We start from the raw sequence: 27,694 nt of genomic DNA, 5'->3' as shown, positions 1-27,694 counted from the left end.
ATATCAGGAGTCCCCAAGGGGATAGGAGAGTCAAAATGGCCTGCAGTGCTTTTCTTGAAATGTATGTGTCTTTTCATTTCTTGACTTTTCTTTTCTTTTTTTTTTTTTTTCATTAATGAGATGGAGTTGGAGATGCTCTGTTTTCTATGTTCTATGAACATAGGAGAACCATCAGAATATATAGACATGATCTAAAAAGACAATTAAAACAGCTCAAAATTGCACAACCAGAATTAACCTTTTGATATATAGCTTTCTTCTCTCTCTCTCCCTCCCTCCCTTCATCCCCCCATCTCTCTCTTCATGTATAAAAAACACTAAATTATAAAATCCATAACAGCAGGGACTTTATTTTAATTGCTTACAACTGAATTGCTCACACCTAGAACTCTTACTGGGCACGTGGTTGTAGATGCTCAATATTTGAAGTAAGGATGGAAAGAAAAATATGTTTATTATATATAATATACACATAATAATATGTAAGTACATATTTATATAATTCTTAAATACCAACCTGAGATATACTTGACACATATCCTATTTTACATGGCAATATACAATACAATGAAGCAGCACACAAGACTGTTATTGTTCAGAATTTGGGTTCTGGAGTCAGATCTCCTGAGTCCAAAACTTACTAACAGTGTGACCTTAGGTGATTACTTAATCTCTTTAGGCTTCAGTTTCTTAATCTGTTGAGTGAGGCGGTAATAGTGCCCACTTCATAGCATCCCTATGAGAGCAGATACATTAGTACCACATATAATATGCCTAGCACCGTGATGAGCATGCTTGTCATTGCTTATAAATACTAGTTATTTATATTATTGTATATTATTAAATAGTTCTTCAGACTGCCATATTAATATTACATCATCATGCTGATGTATCACAACTTATTTAAACTGACTCCCTTTTTCAGGCATTATTGCTCTTCCAAGATTTTGTTGTTAAAAATTAGCATTGCAAAGATCATACTTATTAGTAAAAATTGCATAGCTATGATTATTTCCTTAGAATAAAATTATAGACGTATAAACATAAGATCATGGGCAATGGATCTTTTTAGCACTTTACATAATACATTTCCCATGAGATGCTTTAGCCGCATAGACATCGCCAACAGTGTGTGTGAGAGTCCGTTCCTTTTCTGCGGGTGTGTTTTGCAGACCACGCCCCCTTTTGTTTCTTCCGGTCACTTGGAGTTAGGCCAAGGAGTTGCTCTGCCAACAAGCAGGAGGTCTTTAGCAGCAGGTTCTGGTTGTTGGTACATGTGAGGGGCAGTGGTGGCAAGTGGGTGGGGATGCACAGGTGTGGACTCCATGGCCTAAGAAGCTGCGTGAGCTTATCAGAGACAAACTAGACTGTCGCCTTCAGTAAATCTAAGTGTTCAAAGCCAAGTGTAGAAAGTGCTCTGCTTGGGGTGTGGCCTGGGTCTCGAATCTTTATGGCTGGATGGGCGAACTCTGCTTCTGCCTTTGGTGCACTTGGTTGCCTTGTCATTTTAATCACATTGCCCTTCTCAAGACATCAGATTCAAGGCTATTTCAGCCTCCTAGCAGCAGCAGCACCCCCACTCTTACTTCTGCTTCTGTGACACAGATAATATAACTCACTTCCTGGGGCTGCCCCTGCCTAAGAGGATTAATCCCTCCTATGGAGTTACCTCCTCAAGAGGAAAACGTACAGGATGGTTGTAAAACTCCTTGGAGAAATAGAATGAGTTGTATAAATAAAGTGTTGTGGCAGCTGACACATGGTGGTGACACCTGGTGTCACTTAAATGTTTCAAGTTCTGTGTATCTTATGATGGGGAACCTGTTTTCATATTGCAGAGCTCCACTCTGCCTGGAAAGTGACTGTGTGTGACAGTTTGCATTTATACTCTCCCAGTTTATATGAAAGGAGCAAAGCATTTAGGGTCGCTGTATTTGTTCTGAACAGGAAAAAAAATCTGGCATTTTTACATATTATTCTGCATTCCTGGGAAAAAGTGGCAGCCTAAGGGAAGTGCAGTTCAAACTGTAGTGATTCCCACAGACATTTTGATGTAAAGTAAATGCACCATTTGATTGGATAGTGTGTTCATTCGACTAATAATCATCTCACACCTACCCCAAGCGAGTCCATTTCTAAATACTATGGGACTCATGGTACCCAAGGGAGAGGTGGCCCCTGACTTCACGAAGCTTCTATTCTAAGGGGAATTTAAATGTTTATGATAATACAAATAGAATGGTTACCCATGTGAGGGCTATGAGAGAAACCTACCAGATGCTGAGACAGAAAAAATACATCAAGTTGCCTTCTTCGATAGAATGCCGAAAGACGGCTCTTGAAGAAGTGCCTTTTTAGCTGAAACCTGAAAAGTAAAATTGAGGTCATCATCTAACAAGGTTTGAGGGGCTGGTGCTGGAGTGGTGAGAAGCCTTTCTCCAGGCAAAGGGCACAGTAAGGAAAAGACTTCAGGAGAGGAAAGCTCTTGGTTATGTTGAGGAACTAGAAGAAAGTTCATGTGGTTATAGCATGTAACCAGCCTAGGAGAGAGACACCTGAGATGAGCTGGAAGAGGAAGTGAAGGTCAGAGCAGCAGCCTCCGGAGCTTATGGAAAATGCAGAATCCAGGCCTCAGCCCAGAACAGGCATTTCACTAGACTAGATCCTTAGGAGTTTCGGGGACCTGCTCATTTAAGAGTGAGAAGTGCTGAGACGGGCAATGGGAAGAGGTTCGGGTTTTGTTTAAATTGCAATGGAGAGTTATGGGTAGCTTTCAGGCTGGCTCATTTAAATGTGTAGCTTCCTTTATCTTTCTGAAATATCATCACAATGTAAATTTTCTCTTCTGGTTTCAGAATTATATCCATCTTAGCGGTACCATATCTCATTGTTGTACCCAAGACAGACATCACTAATTGATCACAGCTCTCTTTCCTGCCGGGAACAGATGCAGCCTGCCAATACTTCTCATCAGTTCTCTAAGCAGCCACTACTAATCAATGAGATTGGCATGCATGATGAAGTGCCCTTGGCATTCAGGGCAATAATTACATAGAGTAGCAGTCTCACAGGTATGACTCTCTGGGGTAAACCAGGGTGCCAAAACCTGTTATAATTGCCTCTTCAAACTGTGAACTGTGTATTTAATATTCTCCCCCCTCCCCAATTACAAATAAAAGGCACATTGAGTAGGTTCTGTTTGGGAGAAAAACTTCTAACATCTTTGCATTTCTTGTGACTTCATGATCCAAACCAAAAAAACAAAAATAAAAACAAAAACCATCATTGAAATCCACTAACTTATAGCTCCATTTATATTCATTTCCTCAAAAACAGGAAAAAGCAATCCTTATAGTACAATTTCACTATTTTTAAATCTATGGGCAGATAGTTCTGAATGCTGTATCCTTTGTCTTGAATACTGATACTAAATCATCTCCTTGCACATAACAAATATTCTGAATCTTGAAGGAGTTATATTTATGGAGGAATAATTTATCCTAAGTTACATTAAAATAAGTAAATCCATGGCAGCACAGTTAAATTCATAAGAGCAAGAACCTATCATTACTCTCAGAATCTCTTTGGATCTTTGCTAAATTGAAGACTATGCAATTTATGAATACATATTGTTTTGGTTAAACAAACCCCAGGAAAAAAAGCATATTTATGCATCAAAGTCCTGTTATTAAGAACTCAGAAATATAAACTTCTTATTAGAAGATTTGAATTTTTCCCAACTTTTATGATAAGGGACCATTGTGCCATGTTTTCTTGATGACTATAACTGCCTGTGGTTTTAATCGTTGCTGGAGGATGGATGTGGTTCACAGAAAGGGCGATGTGTGCTCTAAAGTGGGTCATGAGGAGAGAAACCCTACTGAGGTCAGGAAATATCTGTTGAGCACTTACTCTGTGTCAGGCATCAGAACTGCAGCAGAGGCGGCCATGGTCAGTCCTGGGAGCGGTAGCAGGAGTAGGCATGATGGGACACAGGGAGCAGTGGGTAGTTAACTCCAACTGCCACTCATGCAGTGACAATTAATGTTTTCTTGGTGCCACACAGTTTCTCTACCCTCTAGTGGCACCATCAGACTATAGAAATATGTACAACCAGGGATGATGGCTTACAACCCATGAATGATTCATTTTAAGTTTCTCCTGGATGAAGTTCTTCGGGGGCACTGATCATGCCTATCTAGTTCATTGTTGGATCCCCAGCAACAGGCAAAGTGCTGGCTCATAGTAGAAACTCAACAAACACACATTGACTGAATAAATTATACAAAAGGAGGGAAAGAGGCAGTGAGTGAGTCATTGTGATTTTGTACTCCTTTTGCTGACAGTGAGCTCCGTAAGGATGGGTACAATTCTGCTATCTATGTTCTCATGGGCAAGGAGAAAAAAAGTGATGCCAAATGATTTCAGAAATAATTAAGGAATGAGTTAGAGGTAAGTTAGGTGTTAAGATGTGAAGCAAAGGGAAGGACTAGAGCATAAGATAATTTTAGACCACTTTGATTTTAGAAATAGAAGTGGAGGTGATCTGCTTGGTGTACACGTTCTGTTCGTCATTATTCCTTGTACCAGCTGCTGGTACACCTTGAGCAAAGGCAGGGAAAGGAGTTCTGCCCAGGTGGAACAGAACTGGTTAAGAAGCACAGATTGTTCAGGCAGGCATAAAGTGATGGATGGGGAGGGTAGCTCTTAGAAGGCCCAGAGACGTTCATTCCTTAGCATCCTTGGATTCCAACAAAACCATGCAGCAACCTCAGCAAGATGGAGCAGCCTGGCCATGATGTTGAGAACCATGAGGTCACTGACTGGTGACCGGCTGAGTACTTTAACTCTGCTTGCTCCTGTTTTCTTGCACCACCTGGAGCCTCGGCTGTGTTCTCACCACAGAATCCATCCTCTTTGCATGAGACCTCAGCGTGTTGGCTCCGTGCCAAAGATCAGGGGCTTTGATAAACGTCGATAAAGCCGTGGAAGCAGGAATCTCATACTGTCACCCACTGAATTTTCACAGGAAGCAGGAAGAATAAGTGTAAGTGGTGTTATGAAGAATATTTATTTATGCAGATGCCCTTTTATCCTTTTCTTGACAGGATATTGGCACCACTGGGAAATGGGGGAAGAAACCAACATGTCCCCATTCTCAGCCCTCTTATAGCCAGTGTTGAATTGAGACTGACTTGAAGATTTTGAATATTTTCAGCACTGATCTATTGCTAGTCTGTAGTGAAGAGATGACAGTAACAGAAGTCTGAAAGGGAGGTAGTGAATTGCAACGTGTGCACATCCTCTCTGGACATATTTACAGGCAGAAGGGAGAGAGGGGGCACATCCTTCTCCATCTCATCTCCAGGAGGCCTGTTCGCTCCAGCCACTTCTGGTACCCACCCAGCTGCCACTTCTGTCCATTGCAGTCAAGGCTCCACCACTGACCAGCTATGTAACTTAGGTCAAGGTCATCATTTCTATTGCCTCTTTCTTCCTCATCAGAAAATAGAAATATGAGCAGAATGTAATACCTAAGATTGTTGCAAGGATGAAAAGAGATCATGTGTGCTAAGTGCTAAGGATAGTGCCTTGCATCCGGTGAGCAATCAGCAAATGTTAGAAGCTCTTGTTATTGTTGCTACTCCTATTGTTACATTTTCATAAAAGAGACAGTCATCAGTGTGCCTTAAACTGAAGGGTCAGAAAGGTGGGAAGGGGAGAGAAGAGGAACTCAACCAAGATCGAATTAATCCAGCTTCCTTCTATGTTGTACTAGGCCTGGGGAACACCTGACTCTCTGTGTTTCATTTGTGCAGGTTCAGTGTTACCCTTTCTCTTAGTATAACCCGGGTGCAACATAAATAGTAAGACTGACAGGAGTTTTCTGTGGTTTTTCTATTTTTTTTCCTTATCTTTCATTTGAAGTTGGTGAGGTGGGAATGCAGAAGGTGGTGATGAATGATTAATCACAATAAGGAAAATTTTTTGTAGCAATTTAAAAATTTTGGATAAATAAATCAGAGAATTGTATTTATTTCCATAATAAAATATGTGCCACATTTTCCTCTCTGTACATTGGAAGGTGTTAGCAAAATTTAGGAAGCAGATTGAAAGAATCCCTCCTTGGCCTTTTTGCATCTCCTGTGTTCTGTAGCTTTCCAATGGATTGACTTTGTGGGTCCAAGAGTACTGAGCCAGGACATCTTTCATCGAGGAGCTTCATGTTGTGCTACTTTTACTTACTTTAGTGAAAATAGCTTATTAATTTAAACAGCAAAATCTGTTCTATTTAACATAGAAGGCAATATGTATGAGGTATTTGTACTAGAATTTTAGGGTGTAAAATCAGTCAACAAAATAATTTGGCTCTATTCTTTTTAAAGAATATACTTTGTTCCACTTCTATGTTGTATGGTCATATTTACAAACTATGTACTAAATACATAGTAATGTTTCTTATCCATATCAAAGATTTACACTTTAAGCAAGATAGAATTAGGTATGCATTTTTAAAAGTTTCCAAATGCATTTTGATGAGCTGGTTAGGTAATCAATTAATAAGTGACTGATTTGCATAAAGTATATTTATACTGTATGGGTTAGTTGAAATCACTTGGTATTTTCCCTACTATATTAATGGTTCTATTTACTATTATACTAGTGGAAAATGAAGTTGTATAATTGGAAATTGGCAAGACAATTTTATAGCTTATTAACTCAGGGTAATTATCTGCATGTTATATTGCACGTTGAATTGCAATTGAAAGTATTGCATTCTAATATTTAGGTAAAGTGGCAACACAAAATAGTTAAATTATTAGAGTAACCATTGACTCAGAATGAAAATGAACACATTTATTGAAAGACATTTCTATAACATGTAAACAATGTGTTCTCTTTTGATAACTGTTGTTTTTCTCTTGTTCTTTTTTTTTTTTAATTTTTTTTTATAATTTGCTGCTTGCCATTGCAGGAAGTAGAGGTTTGTATTCAGCTTCTGTATTTCATATTTTACTTTAGATTTTATATGAATCTTTACATTTTAATTACTCATATACACTCAATTCACGTTATTTTCCCCTTTAGGATGATTATTTCCGCACTTGGAGTCCAGGAAAGGCCTTCAATCAGGGTAAGAATCTAATTATTTTAAAATAATTTTTTTACATGTTTAGAATTACTGTGTTGAATATGATATTAATTGTCTTGTTAGATTTTAAAATACTGAATAGGACAGTTTAGATCAATGGAAAATTTTTGTGCAATAATTGCTTTCATTTCAGAATAATGTAGTTAGAAATAAATTAATTAGGTAACATGATTATGTCAAGATGACTCATTAGATACATATCTTCGGTTACTGGTTTAGGCTTCTGAATTATACCATTCCCATTTTTCTTAGTTGATACAAGTTACTTCATCCAGTTTTTGAATATACTCAAGTGCATTCACTAGGAAATAATTTATTTGTGTAAAATTTCAAAACAAATGCTTTGGTGTCTCTTTTTCAATTAATAAAAAAACTTTTATTTAAAATAGAGCTGACTGATGATTAGACTCAGCTGGGGTCTTAATAAGGCCCAAAAGGAAAAGTCTTACCTATAATTAGGGTTCCCCCCAGCCTCTGTACACACAGTTTGCAGTTCTGATTTGCTTACTTGAGAAGAAAAAGCAGGAAACATGCAGGAGAAAAGAAGTACTTCCATGTGTGCAATGAGAATGAAAATATCAATTGTTTACTGAATTACAACGATGTAGTAATTGCGGATGTGGGGTGGGTTTGGGTGGAAGAGGGTTTAGGGTGGATAAATGGTGATGAAAAAAGAACGCTTAAAAATATAATAATAGAACCAGAGATTCTCCTTTTCAAAATTTGAAACAAAATAAATTACTACTTTATATAGGCTATAGTAACCTTACAAAAGATATTACTCCATGAAGTAGCATCACTTAAAAATAGAAATCATTTTAAGGAAGGAATCATATAATATGTTATTAAAGGAAGCCTAGGGTATTTTGATATGCCTCCAAACTTTTGATTTAATATTTCAAATGAATGCTACAATAGCCAACCTTTCTGAGAAGGAACCAACCCCGGGTAGACCTAGACAGGGAATATTGTCAACATCAATCTTAACCTGTAATCTGAAACAGTCATTCATATTCAGTTCCCTCTTTAATATTAGTTTATTTCTCCTGTACTTCACGTGATTTCACTATTACTTTCCAGCATGTTTGTGGTATCTGAATTTTAAAATTCTAAAAAGAAATAATTTTGATTTGGCTACTAATAAGTCAAGTGAAGTGCACTAAAGGACAGGCAATGAAAAAATAATGACATGTAGACTGAGATATATTCGCAAGCTTTTTTGGGAAATGAATTTTTATGATGGAATCATAAACCCTGAAAAATCGGAGTGATGTATGAAATGGATGTTAACATTTAAATTTGCCATACTTAGTGCATCCAATTACAATAAAGATGCTTTGTTTTGTTTTTTATTTCTGTGCTCGTGACAATGTGTTGAACCGTAATTTATCTCTCACTAAGAAATAAGAAGCAAATACTGTAGGGGTGCTTTTGAACTTTAATATAGCTTAAAACTGATTTACTTTAATTTTCAAAGAGGTTTTCAACCTACTAACTTGTCAAAAAACATCATCTTTATGAGACATAGAGAAAGCTGATTAGAGGAAAATAGCTGGTATTTATAAAGAGTGTCCTATATTGAATCACTATTTTAAGTATTTAATACATTAGTTCATTTAATCTTCAAAATAACCCTGCCAGATTGATGTGAAAGGTGAGGCACTGAAGGAATTTAAGCTCCTGCCCAAGGTCGTATTCCTACAATGTGACTGTCAGGATTTGGGTTCAGGCAGTCTGACCCTGGAACCCCATTTTCTTACTACTATGTGGTGCTGTTCCTCATATAATAGCTCTAAAAATAATGGCATACTAACAGAATTTTAAAGTGTATGCTTTAAAAATAAATACTTACTTGAATGAGCATTAAAATAGAGCTGGAAGCCTTGTTTCTGTGTTTTAGACAATATTTTGTAGACTCTCACACCCTGGATTTTGATTGACAGAACATGTATAGTTGGTAAACTTACATAGGAACGTATTATATAATAAAAAAAAGCAGCTTGAGATACCTGTATCTGTATTTTGTTTTCTGGCTTTGAGTCAAATAAACCATCCCATTGGTAGACCATACTGAGGAGTAGGGAAAATTATCATTTTCCCAACTAGATCTGAATAACATAGAATGCATCATGTGGCTAGAATAGACCTGAGATAACTTCTACTATGTGGATTGTCCTCCCTGATAATAGAAGTTTCTGATTGAACCATTGAATATAAAATCATTCAGAAAACTTTTTAAAACTTTTTTGTAGTTTTTAATGTATTTCCTTTTTATTGGTTTATGAACTGCCATAAGATATCAATATAAGTTTATCTCTCACACTTTATTTTCACAGGGTTTGCATATTTACTGAAAACAGTGACAAAAAAAACATGCTTAAGCATTGCATTTTTTATACTTCTATTTATGCCATTTTAAACCATATTCATTGTTACATTTACTTCCATTTCTATAGATTGTTTCACAAAATATGCAGAAATCAAAGTAACACTAATGTGAATGGTAATTAATATTTCATAATATATATGGCATTGTTTCTCAGCCCCAGACTTCTCTGTACATTTATACTTAACCATGAACACACATACATACATGCATAAACTTATATATATTTACACACAAACACACACATTTGCATCTGTAAACTTGCTTTAGTTATGATTGTTCATACATAGTTTATCTACCTTTTGGTTTAACTGTAACAGACTTTCCATCTCATGTAAATTTCTTTCAATTAATCAGAACATTTCCACTCTGTTTACCAAAATATTAAGACTTTTGGTAAAATATAATGGTTTCAAATGAGCTAAGTAAAACTATTTTGTGAAGGTAAATTACTGTAATATAAAATAAAGCATATTGATGCCAAAAAATAAATTACTTTGGTTATCTCCACTAGAAATTCCTGTGCCATTACTTCTCTTCATTAGGGTGGCTAATCATGAGTTGACACAATAGAAATCGACTGAAGAATAGTTTTAATGAGGATATGCATCTTCTTGAATACAGTATAAACGTTCTATGCTTACTTACAATGACAAAGGAAAGAAGAGATGCATGGATAGAGCTAAAGTGGTAGCCTGATAAATATTTTAATGAATGCTTTGGATAGATATGCTGTAGCTTTAAGATTTTTTCTTTTCACTTCCTTAACCCTACCTTGTTTTGGGGTCACATATTAATTTGGGTGTGTAAGTGATAAGTCACTGGAATTTTTAGCAGTGATTCCTGACAATTGTTTAGAGACTCTACTTTTGCTGAAGTGCTACATCTGCAAGGATCACCCTTTATTCAAAAGATTTTTTGTGTTACATGTTTTTTGTTTTTTGTTTTTCTGCGTGGTTTGTTATCCAGGTGCCCTGAAGTGAAAGAGTTGGAAGCAAAATGTGCTTTCTGTGTTTCTCTAACTTTACTTTTTAAATTTGCTTGGAGTTTCTCCACTTACCTATCATCGCAGTGAATTATAATCAATGGACTAATAATCAGCAAAACTTAAATAGATCCAGAGATTTCAGGACAAACCAGTTTCATGTTATTGATGTGCTTCACCTGCTTGTGCAGGTCTCTGGGGCAAGAAGTGTAGCTGTGACCTAGATCAGCACCCTTCTGTCATTTCACAGCTGGTTCCGGCAGCCTGACTCCAACTTCCTATTTAGGTTGCACTTAATTTAACAAAAGTTCTTAAAGAAGTGGTGTGTGTTGGGGACGATTGGTACCATGTTTCCCCCAAAATAAGACAGTGTCTTATATTAATTTTTGCTCCTAAAGATGTGCTAGATCTTATTTTCTGGGGATGTCTTATTTTTCAATGAACAAGAATTCACATTTATTGTTGAACAAAAAATCAACATTTATTAATATACTGTAGTCACGTCATCACAAACTTCAGCATAACCAGCCAAACTCTGAATTCCATCAAGAATTTGGGGGAAGCTGTAGCAATGACTGTCACTAGGTCTTATTTTCAGGGAAGACCTTATATTTCTAAGCTTGAAAAAAATTGCACTAGGTCTTATTTTCAGGGAATGTCTTATTTTCAGGGAAACAGGGTATATTCAAGCTGCTCAAAATTAGGCCAGGAAAGATGGACATGTGAACAGTTAACCTTGTATCTAGATGAGTTATTCTTGCAAGAATTGGACAGGGTGAGAAAAAAGACTCAGCCCTTTGAAAGGGTAGTCAGATGCTTAGCCATATATGTATCTGTTGTTTCTGTATTTTCAGGAACAATTCTTAGAGCTTTACCTGATTCTCCTAATTTTTCACATCCGTTTGCAAAATTTGCCACATATACCAACAATCATGGCTTGACGTGCCCCTTTGCAATCAGCCTCTGGCTACAAAGGAAAAGGTGTTAAGATTTCTTCTGGAGCTTTTATTCCCATCGGTGAACAGAGATGTTATATAGTATTTTGACTGTAATTATTTCTGAAATTGAAAAAGACTAGCATTTGAGAAAATGCACCCCCCAACATATCCTTTCCTTCTTAAAAAATCCAGTACAATACTTCTTAAGGCACCAAATAAGTGGATTTCACAATGTACGTATTGCCTATCTCCCAAATGCTTTTAATTTTCAATTGTTTACACGAGTTTTGTTTTTTCCTCATGTGTTTAGATGGTATTTATTGACAGAAGTCTGAAACAATAGATAGGTCTGATCCATGCTTCACAATAGAGGCATGGAAGTACCATAATGCTGCTTTGTTTACGACCTTGGGGCTTTTGGCATTTTTCTAGTGGAAATATTTGTGTTCCCAGAATTGAAATTCAGTGGTGACAATATGCAAAGATGGTTATATGTTTACAATATTTTCCAAAAAATGCAAAATCTGAACCATTATTTAATCCAAATTATTATTTGATCAACTCAAAAGAATTGATTTAGGATTTTTGTATCATTTTGAAATAATTACTTGTTAGGGTACTCGATGCTGATAGTCATGTCAATTTACATCATACGATTTATTTTAAATCATCTATTTTGGCAGCCTTCGCTTACAGCAGTCCTCTGGAAAACCTGCAAAGAAATTATGTTCAGCCTAGAATCCAAAAGTGCTTGCTATTTTACTCTGTGTCAGATTGAGTACACAAGAACTACGTAGGGCTTCTGTGTGAGAAATGTATTTCATCTTCCTATTTAATTCTGATTTATTTATTCATGAAAGGGTTTAACTTGTTTTATACCATAATCTATACAACATAGAAATCAAGAATATTGGATTATTTTGTTCTATGTCAAATACTGCATTTTTTCTCCATAGATAATAACTATTGCATAATGGTCTGTGTTTTTAATTTAGAAGATAAAAATGGGATAAACAATACTTCATTTGGTTTATATCACAGTAGCCTAAATAGGTGTGCAATAAGGCAAATTATATTTATTTCTTTTTAATGACCTTATATGTTACTAAATTGTGAATCTAATTTATAGAGCAAGGAGGTTAATCTAATATACGCAAGCTGCTGAGATTTAAAAAACAATATTCTTACCTCAAACCTTGTTAGTCTAGTATAGTAACAAATATTGTAAAGGTTGAAAAATCAGTAGATTCATATAGAAAGTCATATATTTGACATGAATCCTCCACTGGCTAAAGGAGTGATTTTTCAGTCCTGCCTGAATATGTGATTACTAAGCACTCATTTAAAAATACAGTTGCCTCGGCTTGGTCCCAAAACATTTTGTTATATAGCAATTTAGCTGGATCAGATTCTGGGCACTTGGAGTATGTGTGTGGGTATGTGTGAGTACTTAATTAAAAAATTTTAAATATATATATATATATATATATATGTGTGTGTGTGTGTGTGTGTGTGTGTGTGTATATATATATATAACTTTTTATTTTAACCATTTTAAATACATTTACATTGCTGTGCAAACATGACCAACATTCATTTCTAGAACTCTTATCTCTTCTCAAACTGAAAGTCTATAACTACTAAACAGTAACTCTTCATTCCCCTCTCCTCCCAGCCCTTGGCAACCACTATTCATTCTACTTTCTGTCTCTATGAATTGGACTGGTCTACATTTCTCATATAAGTGGGGTCATACATTTGTGACTGGCTTCTTTTACTTACCATTACGTGCTCAAGGCTCATCTGTGTTGTAAAATGTGTCAGAATGTCCTTCCTTTTTTATAGGCTGACGAAGACTCTATTGTGTGTATACCAGATCTGTATGGAAAAAGTCCAGCCATTGTTAATATACCGAGAATGATTCGCACAATATTGATGTAACCTGGCAGCCAAGGAGAGTGTACTGGAATGTGCGTGTGTGAACAATGACTTTACTGTTCTAATCAGTGTGGACAGTAGACGCTCCTGAGTGAGCACGTGTACTGTGTGGCCATCACATTCAAAATAACTGAGCTAGTAGAGCAACGAATCTGCATCAGATTTTGCATTATGCCTGAACATTGCTCAGTGGAAACTATTTGGATGGTTCAGAAGGCTTTTGCGGATGATGCAATGAGTGCAGCACAGATAAAAGTGTGGCACAAATGCTTCAGAGATGGTTGAGAATCTGTTGACAGTGATCCACATTCAACATGTAAGGGCTATGATCAACAAAGATTTCTGGCTTTTCCCAAAACTAAAATCACCTTTGAAAGGGAAGAGATTTCAGACCATCGATGAGATTTAGGAAAATACAATGGGGCAGCAGATGGTGATTGAGAGAACTGTGTGAGGTCCCAAAGTGCCTGCTTTGAAGGGGACTGAGGCATCATTGTCCTATGTACAATGTTTCTTATATCTTGTATCCTCTTCAATAAATGCCTCTATTTTTCGTAGCACATGGCTGGATACTTTCCTGGCAGACCCAATGGTATACTACATTTTGTTTATCTATTCATCTGTTGATAAGCAATTGGGCTGCTTCCACATTTTGTTAGTATGAAAATGAAGCTATGAACATGGGTAAACAAATATATTTGGATCTCTGCTTTCAATTATTTTTTAGCACACATCCAGATATTAGAAATGCTGGATCACCTGACAATTATTTAATTATTTGAGGAACCACCATATTATTCTCCATAATAGCTGAATCATTTTACATTCCCACCAGCAATGCAGAAGGGTTCCAGTTTCTTTACAGCCTCACCAACATTTGCTATTTTGTGCTTTTTAAAAAATAATACCCATCCTGATGGGTGTGGATTTGTTTGAGTTTTAAACTCTACAGTTTATTATTTTATGCAGATACAGCTGAGAATCACAAGGCACAAGCAATGATTTATCAAAATAATTCCTTTCAGTTACTCTTTTCTGCAGTATTAAGAAGATTTTTGTTAAAGTGTCTACGTTGAAGGCAACCAAAAGTGTCAGGGAATTTTTAAAAACTCATTTACCTTTTCAGATCCAGTGCCAGAAGTAGGTGTAAAAGGAGGTTGAGAATGGATTGTGGGGATCAAGAAAACCCTCAAAGACAGAGTCTTAGTTTCCAATGAATAAGCACTTCCTATGTGTGCTTGTTCACATAGGAAGTTTATATATATATATATATATATATCTGCCCAGGCTCTGTAGCTTCATCGCAAGATGTCGATTCAACACGGGAGGAGACAGATACTGTGTCACTCCCGAGTCGGACTGCACAACCATTCTCGGCGGTGCAGATAGACTCTTAAGAAGCTACACCATCGTCTCTCGAGACGGACGGCTGCCGACACGATATATATATAAAACAATGTACTAACCTTAAAAAATTAGATATATTCTATGATTTACAAAGGAAACTAAAGCTGGAGAGGTTGATAAAGGTAACAAAGTTACTAACTTTTGTAGCTCAGTTTGAAATCTTGCATTAGTGGATTTTGAAGTCCATTTTCTCTTTTATTATGCATTACTGCTTTAGATTCAACTCATCTATATCCATATTTTTTGGCCTGTTTCTCCCCTCAGACATACATCTTTTCCTTGAAAAGACATGGTGGGAATGATACAGGAATATAAGTCACCCAGGGGTCGATCGTTAGATACACATTGGATTATATTTAGAATTGTTCCAGTATTGAAGAAGGAGGTGTTTAGGACTTGTATTGTAATTTTTATATTATTGGAATATAGACTTTAAATTCACTTATATAATTGTTTAAAAAGTGCCAGAGTTTTGCATTGGGGTATAATTCCATTGCTTGGGAATAATTTACAGCTTATGTCTTAGGGTATATTCCCAGCGGCGGAATCGCTGGGTCATAAGGCAGTTTCACTGGGTCATAAGGCAGTTCCATTTTTCATTTTTTGAGGAAATTCCATACTGTTTTCTACAGTGGCTACAACAGTCTTTTCACCCCACATCCTTATATGTGTTGTAGAAAAGAAATACATGTGTTTTTAGAACCTTAGCAGTGACGCTCAGAGATGACTATGCCTACTCACTAATAAAATTAAGGAACTTCTACCTCTTTAGTATCTTTGTTGTCCAGCCTTGAGTTACACTTTCTACTTGGATATGCCATTCCGTCCTCACATAGCACTTATTATTTGAAAACTGCCTCTTAAACTACAATTTCTTTCATTCTCTTCAAGTTCTTGCTCATATACTTGATCAAGAGTGAGTCATATCCTCCTTCTGTATGTAGGTTATTTGAGAAGCTTTTAATTAGTTTTTAAATCTGTGATTGTTTTTTATTAGAATTCTCTACTGCTCATCACAGAGTAGTTGGAATATTATGGTCGCAGCCTCTTCTAGTTCTAACATTTCACAATTTTTAGTTTTCTAGATTGCTAGTTTGCTATTTAGCCCCTGATTTGATTTGATTTTCTTTCTTCTCAGCTTGTTTCTTGATAGTTCTGTCCAGGAGCTCCTTTTCTGTGCTTTAGTATTTTATGAGAGAGCTGAAATAAATGATTGAGAGGCAGGATAATTGATTGTGCCACATAGTCATGAGTTTGAATCAGAGCTATGGCAACACAGGCTAAATTACCTTATGCAAGTAGTTTAACCATAGTAAAGTTGTTTTCCCTTTCATAAAATATGAATAAATTTCTAATTCACAGGGTTGCGTAACTAAATAAATGTTTGTAAGACCTATACACCTAAAAATATGTAAAATGTTCAGTCTTTTCCCTTCTCTTTCTCTCGTATTTCTTCTGGAAAAAAAACCCAAAATTTAAAATAAACTTTTACGATTTTTATTTATGAAAATATTTTTTTTTGTTCTGGCATAATCTATTTTTTCATTCTATCCAATATTTTAATAATCAGAGTGATCATGGAAATTATTAGCCTCCATATTCTGGCACAATAATTATTTTGAGAGTTTATATGAAAAGTTATCTTCCTTGACAAATTTAGAGAAATTTGTAATGTTCAAGACATTGGATACGACAAACTGTTAATTTATTACATTAAGCAGAATATATTACAATTTTATAATTAACACAATGAAATAAATTAGTTTTTTAGGTAGTACAGAGTGGTGTGCTAAAAAAACTACTAGTCTTGGAGTTAAGCCAGGCTTTGTTTTCGAGCTTTTCCAATTGTTAACATGAACTCAATTTTCTATAAATTAACAATATACCTTTTTTTAAACAATAATATGAGAACTCCCACTTCCTATTATAATTACTTTTTTAACTTTAAATAATTCAATAGAAAGAATATCTTTTGGAATGTGGTGGTAGTATTAAAAAGATTTATCAATGTTTCACCTATAATGCCTTGAAATTTATTCCTATTAGTTTTTAAATGAAATGAAAACACTTAGACATAGAGATAGTCCTTTAAACAAGTTTTAGTATGTTTTTTTTTCTAAGTAGACTTTTTGTTTATATTTTAAGTTAACAACAAAATTGAGTTGAAGTTACAGAGAATTTCCATATAATACCTTTCTCCCACGCATGCTTAGTCTCTCCCATTATCAACATCCTCCACCTGAATGGTACATTTGTTACAGTTCATGAACCTACATTGACACATCATAACCACCCAAAGTCCACAGTCTGCATTATGGTTCATTCTTGGTGCTGTACCTTCAATGCGTCTGTATAAATGTATAATGAAATGTCTCCTTCATTATAGTATTGTTCACAGTATATTTACTGCCCTAAAAATCTTCTGTGCTCTGACTATTCTTCCCTCCCTTCCCTTCCCCTAACCCCTGGCAACCACTGGGATTTTTATTGGTTCCACTATTGCCTTTTTCTGAATGTCATACAGTTGGACTCATATAGTGTGTAACCCTTGCAGATTGGCTTTTTTTCACATAAAAAAAAAAAATTCATATGAATTTAAGGCTCCACCATGTCTTTTCATGACTTGATATCTCACTTCTTTTTAGCCCCATATATTTCATTATCTGGATGTACCATGGTTTATCCATTCCTACTCAAGAACATTTTGGTTGCTCCCAAGTTTTGGTGATTATGTGTAAGCTGTTATAAGCATTCATGCGCAGGTTTTGTGTGGGCCTAAGTTTTCAACTTTTTGAGGGTAAATACCCAGTAGTGATTGCTGAATCATATGGAAAGAGTATGATTAATTTTGCAAGGAACCACCCAACTACCAAAATGGCTATACCATTTTGCATTCCCACCAGTAAGGAATGAGAATTCCTGTTGTTTTACATCCTCATACCACTTATTTACATAACTTAGTTTTCCCTTAGATATTTTCAACCTGTAACCCTTATAAAGCATCTGTGAATAAACTTGGTCAATTATTCTTTCTATTTTTTCTAGAAATTATGTGCATATGTTCAGAACCACTTGATTATTTTTGATGACATAATGCATTGTTAATCATAAGAATTTATAATTTTACTTTATGGAGGGTGGTTTAAATATGAATAAAAGGAATCTGGACATATTGGCAAATCAGATTTATTTCAATCAGACCACTCAGCAAAGTTACCTGTGAAATATTTAATATACAAATGTGGTTGCCCATACCCTAGCCACTGCATCATGAACCTGTGCATGGATCCCTGGACTTTCAACTTTTCACAAACCCTCCAATATATATGCCTGTGACCCACACCTGTTTCCAACTAAAGTTAGAAAAATGTTGCATAACTCCTTATTCTATTTCTTGTTTCTGTTCTTTTAATCCAGTGTTTTATAAGCAGCAATTACATTGCATTACCTATTATTTTGGGATATTAATAAAATTGACATATCTAATTAAAGGACTGAATAAAATTCTAATGAACAGAAGACTGGAATTTTGAATATGCTTCTGTCTCAACTGAATACAAGCAGATGAAGTTGTCTGTTTTATGTGGTGTTTATTAAGGAAATTATGTTTAATGACATTTAAATTATAATTTAAATTTATCCTTTATTGACAGTATTTTGGCTTGTTGAGCATTTTCCTAGCATTTTCACATGAAGTTTTGCATTTGACCCTAAAACACAGAAAAATCTTTCAAAATTTGTATGTGGAGTAAGAGTGTTGCTAATTCTAACACACTGTAATAACTAGCGTTTTGATTTGCTCAGATTACACAAATATTGACAAATGCAATTGAGATTAGAATTCAGATCTTCTAGATACTAGTCCTGTTGTCTCCCAAGATATTATGTAGCCTCTGTTAATTTATCAGTAATTTTATAATAGTTTAATAGCAAAATAACCTATTTATTAAGCTTATCTTGATAAAGCATAATTTTCATGAGTCTAAAAAAATTAACAATAGCTATCAGTTGTTGAACACCTACTACTAACCATTAACATTTAGTTATTATTCCACTCAATTCTCACATTAACTTCTATCTTTATTGCTTTTACTTTACTCCTATGTTTTTAAAATAAAATATTGTTATTGTTCCCATTACAAAGAGAAGTAAAACTGATATTCAAGGAGGGAAAATAATTTTCCCCTGACCCTACAGCTCTTTGTTATAAGAATCAGAGTTCACATCTGTTTCATTTGATTCTAAATGCCAAGGTTTCTCTACATACACACTTCCTCTGCATCATGACCTAGGCCAGCATTCATGCCAGGGGCTTGGTTGTATTCATGATCATTCATTGCAATTTCAAGTTAGACCTCATGAGGAAACTGCCATTGACATTAGAGAAAGGACTGCATTTTTCTAGCTCATTGTAACTTTGTACAGATCATTTAATCAAACTCCAATTTATGATCTCTAAAATTAGGAAGTGGCAAAGGATGATTTCCCAAGTTTTATCCTTTAAGTTTTATTTTTCCAGTGCTCTATAAGTCCTGTGAATGGCATGTTAAGGATTAAATTTTTGAATATAAATGTTGATAGCACTTAATTCTGCCAATAATTTTAATTCATGTTATTTTCTAAAAAGCAGTAATTTCTCACCAAAAGGATGAATTTAATTTTCCCGATAAATTTTCAGAAGTAATATTTTAGAATAATATTTGGGGAAATCTTTGTTAGAAACTATCAAATTTATTTTAAAACACTTTATCATTATATATATTGTTGGCTAAATACCACTTAATGAGTATTATGTTGTAATAGTGTGCAGTTTTCACCTACATTCTAATTTGAAGCTAACAAAGTTTTTATATAATTATAAGAATGGGACTCGCTATCCCTAAGTTCACAGTCACTTAATAATTAAAGAACTTACTTGCCCAAAGTAATATTAAATAATTATTATGCAAACCATTTATATTAAGTTTCACATCTAGAACTAGAACTCATGTCATTAATCACATAGTCCTGTGCCTTCTTACAATACTGTACTCCAAAATTATCATCTATAATTTTAATCATCATTGTAAAAATGAGCTGATTATTGCTGTGCTGTAGTGGGGTTGGTTGTATTTCCAGTTATGGTCAGAACATTTAGAAATTAAAGTAAATTTTAAAGCAAGACAGGAGACAACGTGTTTGAAGTTTCATAGTGACCTTTATTGTATGATAGGAGCCAGTCATATGTTTCGAAAAATGTTGTGGGCTTGAAAATCAGTACGGGCTTTCAGTCTGAACTGTACTAATGATTAGCTCTATAAACTTGGAAAAAATTAATTAGCCTAAAGCTAAAGGTAATGTTGGCAGATTAACATTTAACCTAAGGCCTGAAGGATTCCAAGAGACAGTTAATAAAGTGATAGAAGAGGAAAGATGGGAAAACTCATAGGCTGTCATTTAGGCTTAAGGCATCTTAGTTGTCTATTCAACATGTGCTGTACACGAGGTCTGTCCAGAGGGTATCCAGCCATGTAATATGAAAAATAGAGACATTTTTTTGAAGAAGATACAAGATACAAGAAACGTTGTACATAGCACAATGAAGCGTCAGTCCTCTTCAAAGAAAGCAAGTTGGGACCTCACATAGTTCTCCCAATCGCCATCAGCAGCCCCTTCGTAGTTTCCTGAATCTCATCAATGGTCTGAAATCTCTTCCCTTTAAAAGGTGATTTTAGTTTTGGCAAAAGCCAGATGTCGCACGCCACCAAATCTAGGCTATAGGAGGGCTAAGTCACCTGAGTGATTTGACGTTTTGCCAAAAAATTCAGCATGAGACGTGATACAGTGTCATGTGACACTGCCAATCACCAGTTGCCCATCTCTATGGCCTTATGAATCATCTGAATAGTTTCCACAGAGGAATGTTCAAGCTAAATGCAAAATTTGATGTAGATTCATTTCTACTCATTCAGTAATTTTGAAAGGGATGACCACACAGTACACATGCTGACTCAATAGTGTCTACTGCCCCCACTGACCAGTACAGTGAAGTCATCATTGTTCATCCATGTGCACTCCAGTACTCTCTCCTTGGCTGCCAGGTTGCACTAATGTTGCACAAACCATTCTCATTATATTAACAATGGCTGGACTTTTCCAGACAGACCTCATATACAGTATTCACATATTTAAAAAATGCTTTCTCAAATATTTAAAATAGGTTTAAAACCTTTCATTCTAAAATGTTAACAATCCCTATCAAAAAAGGAACTAATGAACATACAGATTTCCACAAACAAACTCAAAATTAAATGTATAATATACTGTGTAACTTCTCAGCATGTTTTTTAGTAAATGGGAACAAGAGCTTCTGTATAAATTTTTATCCCTTGCTCATTTTAAATTGAAAAAATCAGGAAGAAAATAATACACACATACATAAATATGCTAAATGTTATTTCTAAAAATATACTTTTTGTATTAATGAGACTCTACTAGATCTGAAGTCTTTTATTAAGTGAGGGTGAGTGTCAAGTGTTGAATTGTGTCCCCCCAGAAGATAGGTGAAGCCATAGCTCTCAATGCTCTATATGGGACCCTATTTGAAATAGTTGTAAGTATAATCAAGTTAAGATGAGGTCACACTGGTTGAGAATGAGCCCTAATCCAGTGTGGCTGGTGTCCTTTTAAGAAGATAGGGAAGGAAACCAACACTGTCAACTGCCTTCAAACCTCCAGAACTGTGAGAAAATAAGTTCCTGCTTTTATAAGCCATCTGGCTTGTACTACTTAGTTATGGCAGCTCTAGGAAGACAGTACAGTCAGTCATATTAAAATAATGTTTAAATAATTCCTATGATTACTATACATATTCTCTTGCATAAGCATAAGAGCTGATACGCGCACCGACTAATATTTTCCTTTGAATTAGATATTAAAAATAGCATATAGTAATTATAACCTTTAATACATGAATTTTAAATGTTATAACATTTTATTTAAAGAGTGTATATATGTGTTGGATGAATGTTTCTGCTCAAGCAACATCTGTTTTTCTGGCTTTAAGCAGCCTGATATTCTGTTGGAAAAACATGCCTCACTCTTACACTTGGACCATAAGATCCCTTTAGGTTGATGCCACTCCCAAACCAGGGAGTGGGTAAGGGGCCCAGAACTGACTGAGCAGAGATGCAAACATGCTCTAAACCAGGCCATTTCAATTCTGGGATGTGCAGCACAATTAGAGGACAGGGAAAGTGTATTTTTTGTCTCTGTACCTATAGAATGTTATGGAACTTTGGAGTTAACCAGAGTCACATCGGTAAGAGTACCAAATGTTGGAGTTCAGTGTTACAAGATGAAGCAAGTAGAACCTAACTAATCCTCATCATACACGTTGGGCCTCATGTCCACCTTCATCTCAAATGAACTGTATGCATAGGTTTCTCTAACTTGTTTTCCTTTGCTTGAGCCAGTTTTAATCAATTTTGCTTATATCCCACTGGAAGTATCCTAATTGTGTTGTAGGAAATCCTAACACGTGTGGAGTCAGCTGAGCTGAGGGAGAGGCCAGGGCATGGAGGATACTCAGTTCTTGACTGGAAGTTGTCATTCCCTTCTTCAGTGTAGGAATGCCATGACTATTTTGTGGCCTGTTGTCTGTCTCTGGGGTTTTATAATCTTTGCCTATAGAAAATGATGCTTTTGGAGACCTGCTAGATAATTTAATTTTCTGTTTCTGAAGATTCCATATGTAGATAACATATAACTGCATTTTCTGTGAAGGTTTACTTCCTATTTCTGCAGCTGGTGTTGTCATTGTGTAGATAGGTGAAAAACAAAAGCAAAAGCTATTTACTTTTCTTTTTTTAAAGACTTGAAAATTCTTTGACCTTATAAACTAAAAATTCACTTTATATAATTGGATTAGGAGAGACATTCAGGAAAATATTTAGTTTAACTAAATTATGTCAAGTTAAATAGTTGGTATGAACCATGTTTTCTTCAAAGGTCAAAGCCATTTCCTCTTATTAGTTGAGCTGTTCTAGATGACACATGAATCTACAGCAGTGTCTTTGTTTCCCTTCCACTTGGCCCCTGCAGTGAAGAGTTAGTGTCTCTGGGCTCTTTTGCTGGAGCAGGTTGCATGTGGAATCTGAGTTGTGAAAGCCGTGGACTGATCTGGGCAACTATGTTGAAGATGCTTTGTGATTATTAAAAAACAACAACAAAAAAAAGAAGGTCGCGGCATGTTACTGTTAAAATCTTAGACCTGGATAATTTAGCTGAACCACAAGCAAATTTCTTTACTTTCTCTCCTATTTTGTGCATGGCAATAAGTTGCCTCAGTGAAAAGAGCTAAGCAGACATAATCTCAAATTCCCAGCTCAACAGTCTCTTTTCTAAGTCGTCAGCAGCCGTCCGTCTCGAGAGACGATGGTGTAGCTTCTTAAGAGTCTATCTGCACCGCCGAGAATGGTTGTGCAGTCCGACTCGGGAGTGACACGGTATCTGTCTCCTCCCGTGTTGAATCGACATCTTGCGATGATGCTGGAGTGTCCTCTCCAGTGGAGCTGAAGCTACAGAGCCTGGGCAGGGTGATATGGAGGGTCTGCTGTTGCCCATGCAGCAGACCCCCCCTCTCTTGGCAGCTGAAGGGTCCAAGGGAAAGACGGAGTCGATACAGCTTGGCTTCAGGTGCGCCGCAGGAGTTGCCGGTGTTGACTACAACGTCAAACCGCCTTAGGGACTCCGGCTCCGGATTTTCTGTCAGGGTTTACTCCCTTAGCCTTTCCCCTGAAGAGGTATGCCGCAAGGCAGCGGAGGTTTTTTGGAGTCAGAGTTTTCCTTCTCTGATGTGCCCTGACTGGAAGATCGAACCAGCGACACTTAGCTCGCAGGCCGACACTCAATCCACTGAGCCAAACCAGCCAGGGGCGTCTTTTCTAAGTAATACATAATTTATAAACTTAAGTTTTCAGCCTGTGTTACCACTCGATCATGGTCAAGCTCTTTCAGGCAGTAAGAAGAAAATAAGGACCCAGGTCCAAAAATCTCACTCAGGGAGAAGCTAATACTCAATCCCTGAGATTAAAGTTACAAAATCCTCAAGCAATTTGGATCTCTAGTATTGCCCTGGTTATTGTCACAACAGGATAAGGGACATTCATCCCTCTGATCTCTCTAATTAAAACATTTTTAAACCATAGAAATAAATAAAATCATAAATTTTCATTAGAATATAGAGTAATATAAGCAGTATGTGACTGTATATCTTTCAATAGCCATGGTTGTATATTTTCAGTGTAGTGAATTATACTTGGCAGAGAAGAAGAAAAAAGCAAGTAAAAAGTAGATCCTTCTATTGAAAAAGTTTTATATGTCAAAAGGCAACATGTTTTAAAGCTGCTTTACCACAAGTCTTTTGAGAGACCACTGCATAGCAGTGTAAAATCATGCCAAATCACTCTGTTAGCAAGAATATTTTAAAGTGTTTTGATGTTGCTGTTGTTTTCTTTCCTTTTCTTTTCTTCTCTTTTCTTTTCTTTTCTTTTCTTTTCTTTTCTTTTTTCTTTTCTTTCCTTTTCTTTTCTTTTCTTTTCTTTTCTTTGGACCTGGCTTACAGTAGGACCGAAAGGTATTTCTGGTTTAAGCTGTGACTCTGAATAAGGCTGCAGTATGGATTTAAATAAAGAAATGAGGTCAAGGAAGAGAAGTGACATACCTTCAGGAGAAGAATTCTCAAACTTCGGGTGTTTTCTGCTTAATTTAGAAAAGAGGAGTAAGTGGATAAAGGCAACTGTGAAGCCAGAGGATGAGTCCTATATATACAGGGAAATATATTTTAACATATCATAATGTATACTAAATGGAACTCAAAGAGTTGAGGCCATTTTTGTGTCTTATTAGGAATGTGATCTTCTTATCAATAGATAACTACACCAGTAGGAAGATTCTGGTTAATTGTTTTGACAAGATATATTAAATGATATGTCATAAAAACTTAAAATATGATGGTGAAAAACAGGATTATCTCATTGGCAGTTGCATTCAACAAAAGCTCAATCTATTCTTTATCTTTAATGGTATTATTTAAGCGTTGGAGAGAAATTTAATTCCAGTCTAGCCTCTGTAGGATGGGAAAGTGGCAGTTATTCAAGTAGATGACTTGGAACAGAGTTGCCTACATAGAATAATGGGGTTGCAGAAATCAGAAAAAAAGTAATATTTGCAGAACTCCTGATAGTAGCCATGTGAGATAGCAGCTTTTAGCTGGCCACTGTATTAATGTTCAAACACAGGACATCTAATCTTTTGGGATGAGACTACAGATTTGGCTAAATTAGGAAGGTCTAGCTCTAAAGCTGGAAATCTAGGAATAGACAATAAGAAGGATTCTGCAGGGAAGAAAGATGGATAAATAATTATCAGGACTAAAGAAATTACATGATAGATTTCAGGCTCAGAGGACAGTCTGATAGGACATGAGAGACACATGATCAGAGGTGGACTTGCCCAAAAAGTTGCATATGATTAATCCACTTAAGAGTGTTTAACTAGAATTCTTCAATTTCCTTTGGCCTAAGGAAACTATGTCCTATAGGGACCTCTGCTAAGCCAGCAGGTGAGATTTCTATTTCATGCCCTAGAAGATGATATGCATCATCTCTTACATTATTTCATTTGCTTAACATAACATGAAACTTATTCTGGCCCTGCCTTCAAACATGGCTCTTTAGGCCAAATATTGATTACACTTAGGTTTATGATAACCACACAGAAATAGTGAAAGTCATAAAGTATAAAACATGAAAGCAAAAATGTAATGATAGTTTATAGAAGAAAATGCATTTATCTTTTGTCCTTTTGACCTTTACCCTAAGACTTTAACCCTGGTTGTGTTTTCTTTCTATTTGGAAATGACCTAAGTGTTACAGTTGACAGATTCAGCTCTTTCTTACCTAGTAATCACTAGTCAAGTCTATTTTGTTTTTAACTTACACTGAATGGTTCCTATGAAGTTTTTAACTAATTTCTAGAAACAGGATAGTTTATCAACGAGTAAATGTTAATTTGGGAACTAATACATTACTCGGTATATATTAAGTACAAATGTGTTTGTTGACAAAATAATTGCTTAATATATGAAGAGCCTCAAGATTTAAAAATTCTATGTGGAGATAAATTACAATTTTTATTTAAGTACTGTGACTTTTTTTTTACTCCTAAAAACTACATAACCGTTGATTACTTTAAAGTATGTATGCCCTTTAAAATAAATTTAGTATTGCTTTGTTTTTCCTCACCTGAGGAAATCTATTGATTTAAGAGAGGGAGAAAGGGAGGGAGGGAGGAAGGAAAGGAGAAAGGGAGGAGAGAGACAGACAGACAGACATACAGACATCAACATGAGAGAGAATCATCAATCGATGGATCTGTTGCCCCCTGCTAGGGCTAGTATTGCTTTATATTCAAATGGATTAAACAGTGGTCATTTTTTTCTAGCTAGAACATTGTTAGTTTATGTTAAATTGAAATTCTCACCAGATGCAGGTCTCAAAGGACATATTTGATCTTTATTGTCTCAAAGACATATTTGATCAGATGTTTGCTATTGACAGTGCACATGTAAGAGCTATATTTTAATCACAGAACATGGCTTAAGTCTTGCTGAACTGATAAAAACTGAACCATCACTATGCTGCCAAGTTAGGTTCCATATTGCAGCCCTGTTTTTAATTAGATGTTAAATTGTTGCCATCAAATTGTGTTTTCAAACCATATCTCTATCTTTTCTTTTTTTTTTTCTTTTTTTTTTTAATTTCTTTTATTTTTTGGTTTTTCAGTTACAGTTGTCCCATTTTTCCCCCATTGCTCCCCCCACCCAGCCCATCCCTTCTCCCACAATCATATCCCTCCCAGTTGTCCATGTCCATGAGTCCTCCATACATGTTCCTTGAATAAACCCTTCTCTTACTTATCCCCTTCTCTCCCTCCCCCCTCCCCCCTATTGACTGCTATTCTGCTCTTTGTCCTATTTAGTTCCTTTGTTTGTGTTGTTCTTTAGTTTCCTGTATTAGGTGATATCATATGGTATTCTGCTTTCTTTGCCTGGCTTATTTCACTAAGTATAATTCTCTCTAGTTCCATCCATGTTATAGCAAATGACGGAAGTTCCTTCTTTCTTTCTGCTACATAGTATTCCATTGTGTAAATGTACCACAGTTTTTTGATCCACTCATCTACAGATGGGCACTTAGGCTGTTTCTAGCACTTGGCTATTGTAAACAGGGCTGCTATGAACATAGGGGTGCATAAGTTTTTTTGAATTAGGGTTTTAGGATTTTTCAGGTATAATCCTAGCAGTGGAATCGCTGGTTCAAAAGGCAGTTCCATTTTTAGTTTTTTGAGGTAATTCCATACTGTTTTCCATAGTGGCTGCACCAGTCTGCATTCCCACCAACAGTGCAGTAGGGTTCCCGTTTCTCCACATCCTCTCCAGCACTTGTTGTTTGTTGATTTGTTGATGAGGGCCATTCTGACTGGTGTAAAATGGTATCTCATTGTGGTTTTTATTTGCATCTCCCTGATGGCTAATGATGTTGAGCGTTTTTTCATGTGCCTATAGATGTTCTGTATGTCCTCTTCGGAGAAGTGTTTGTTCAGGTCCTTTGCCCATTTTTTAATTGGGTTGTTTGTTTTCTTGATGTTGAGTCGTATAAGCTCTTTATATATTTTGGAGATCAGTCCCCTGTCTGTGATGTCATTGGCAAATATGTTTTCCCATATGGTTGGTTTCCTTTTCATCTTGCTGATGTTTTCTTTTGCTGAGCAGAAACTCTTTAGTTTTGAGCCAAGTGTCTCTGGTTCGATTCCCAGTCAGGGCACATTACTAGGTTGCACATCAG

General features: G+C 35.9%; 1 protein-coding gene across 1 annotated transcript in view; it reads left to right on the top strand.

Moving 5' to 3' along the window:
• SPOCK3 (SPARC (osteonectin), cwcv and kazal like domains proteoglycan 3) overlaps nt 1–27,694 on the top strand; it is a 300,134-nt gene that overhangs the window by 121,781 nt on the left and 150,659 nt on the right. The window contains exon 3 of the mRNA XM_090288825.1: nt 7,090–7,135. Coding sequence (XP_090144951.1) covers nt 7,090–7,135 — 46 coding nt within the window. The remainder of the gene's footprint in view (nt 1–7,089; nt 7,136–27,694) is intronic.

The sequence above is a fragment of the Furipterus horrens genome, unplaced genomic scaffold (assembly GCF_987537825.1).
Source record: "Furipterus horrens unplaced genomic scaffold, mFurHor1.1.pri manual_scaffold_10, whole genome shotgun sequence".
In the NCBI taxonomy this organism is placed as follows: domain Eukaryota; kingdom Metazoa; phylum Chordata; class Mammalia; order Chiroptera; family Furipteridae; genus Furipterus; species Furipterus horrens.
Note: the sequence above shows the minus strand (reverse complement) of the source record. Positions and strands in the feature narration are given on the sequence as shown.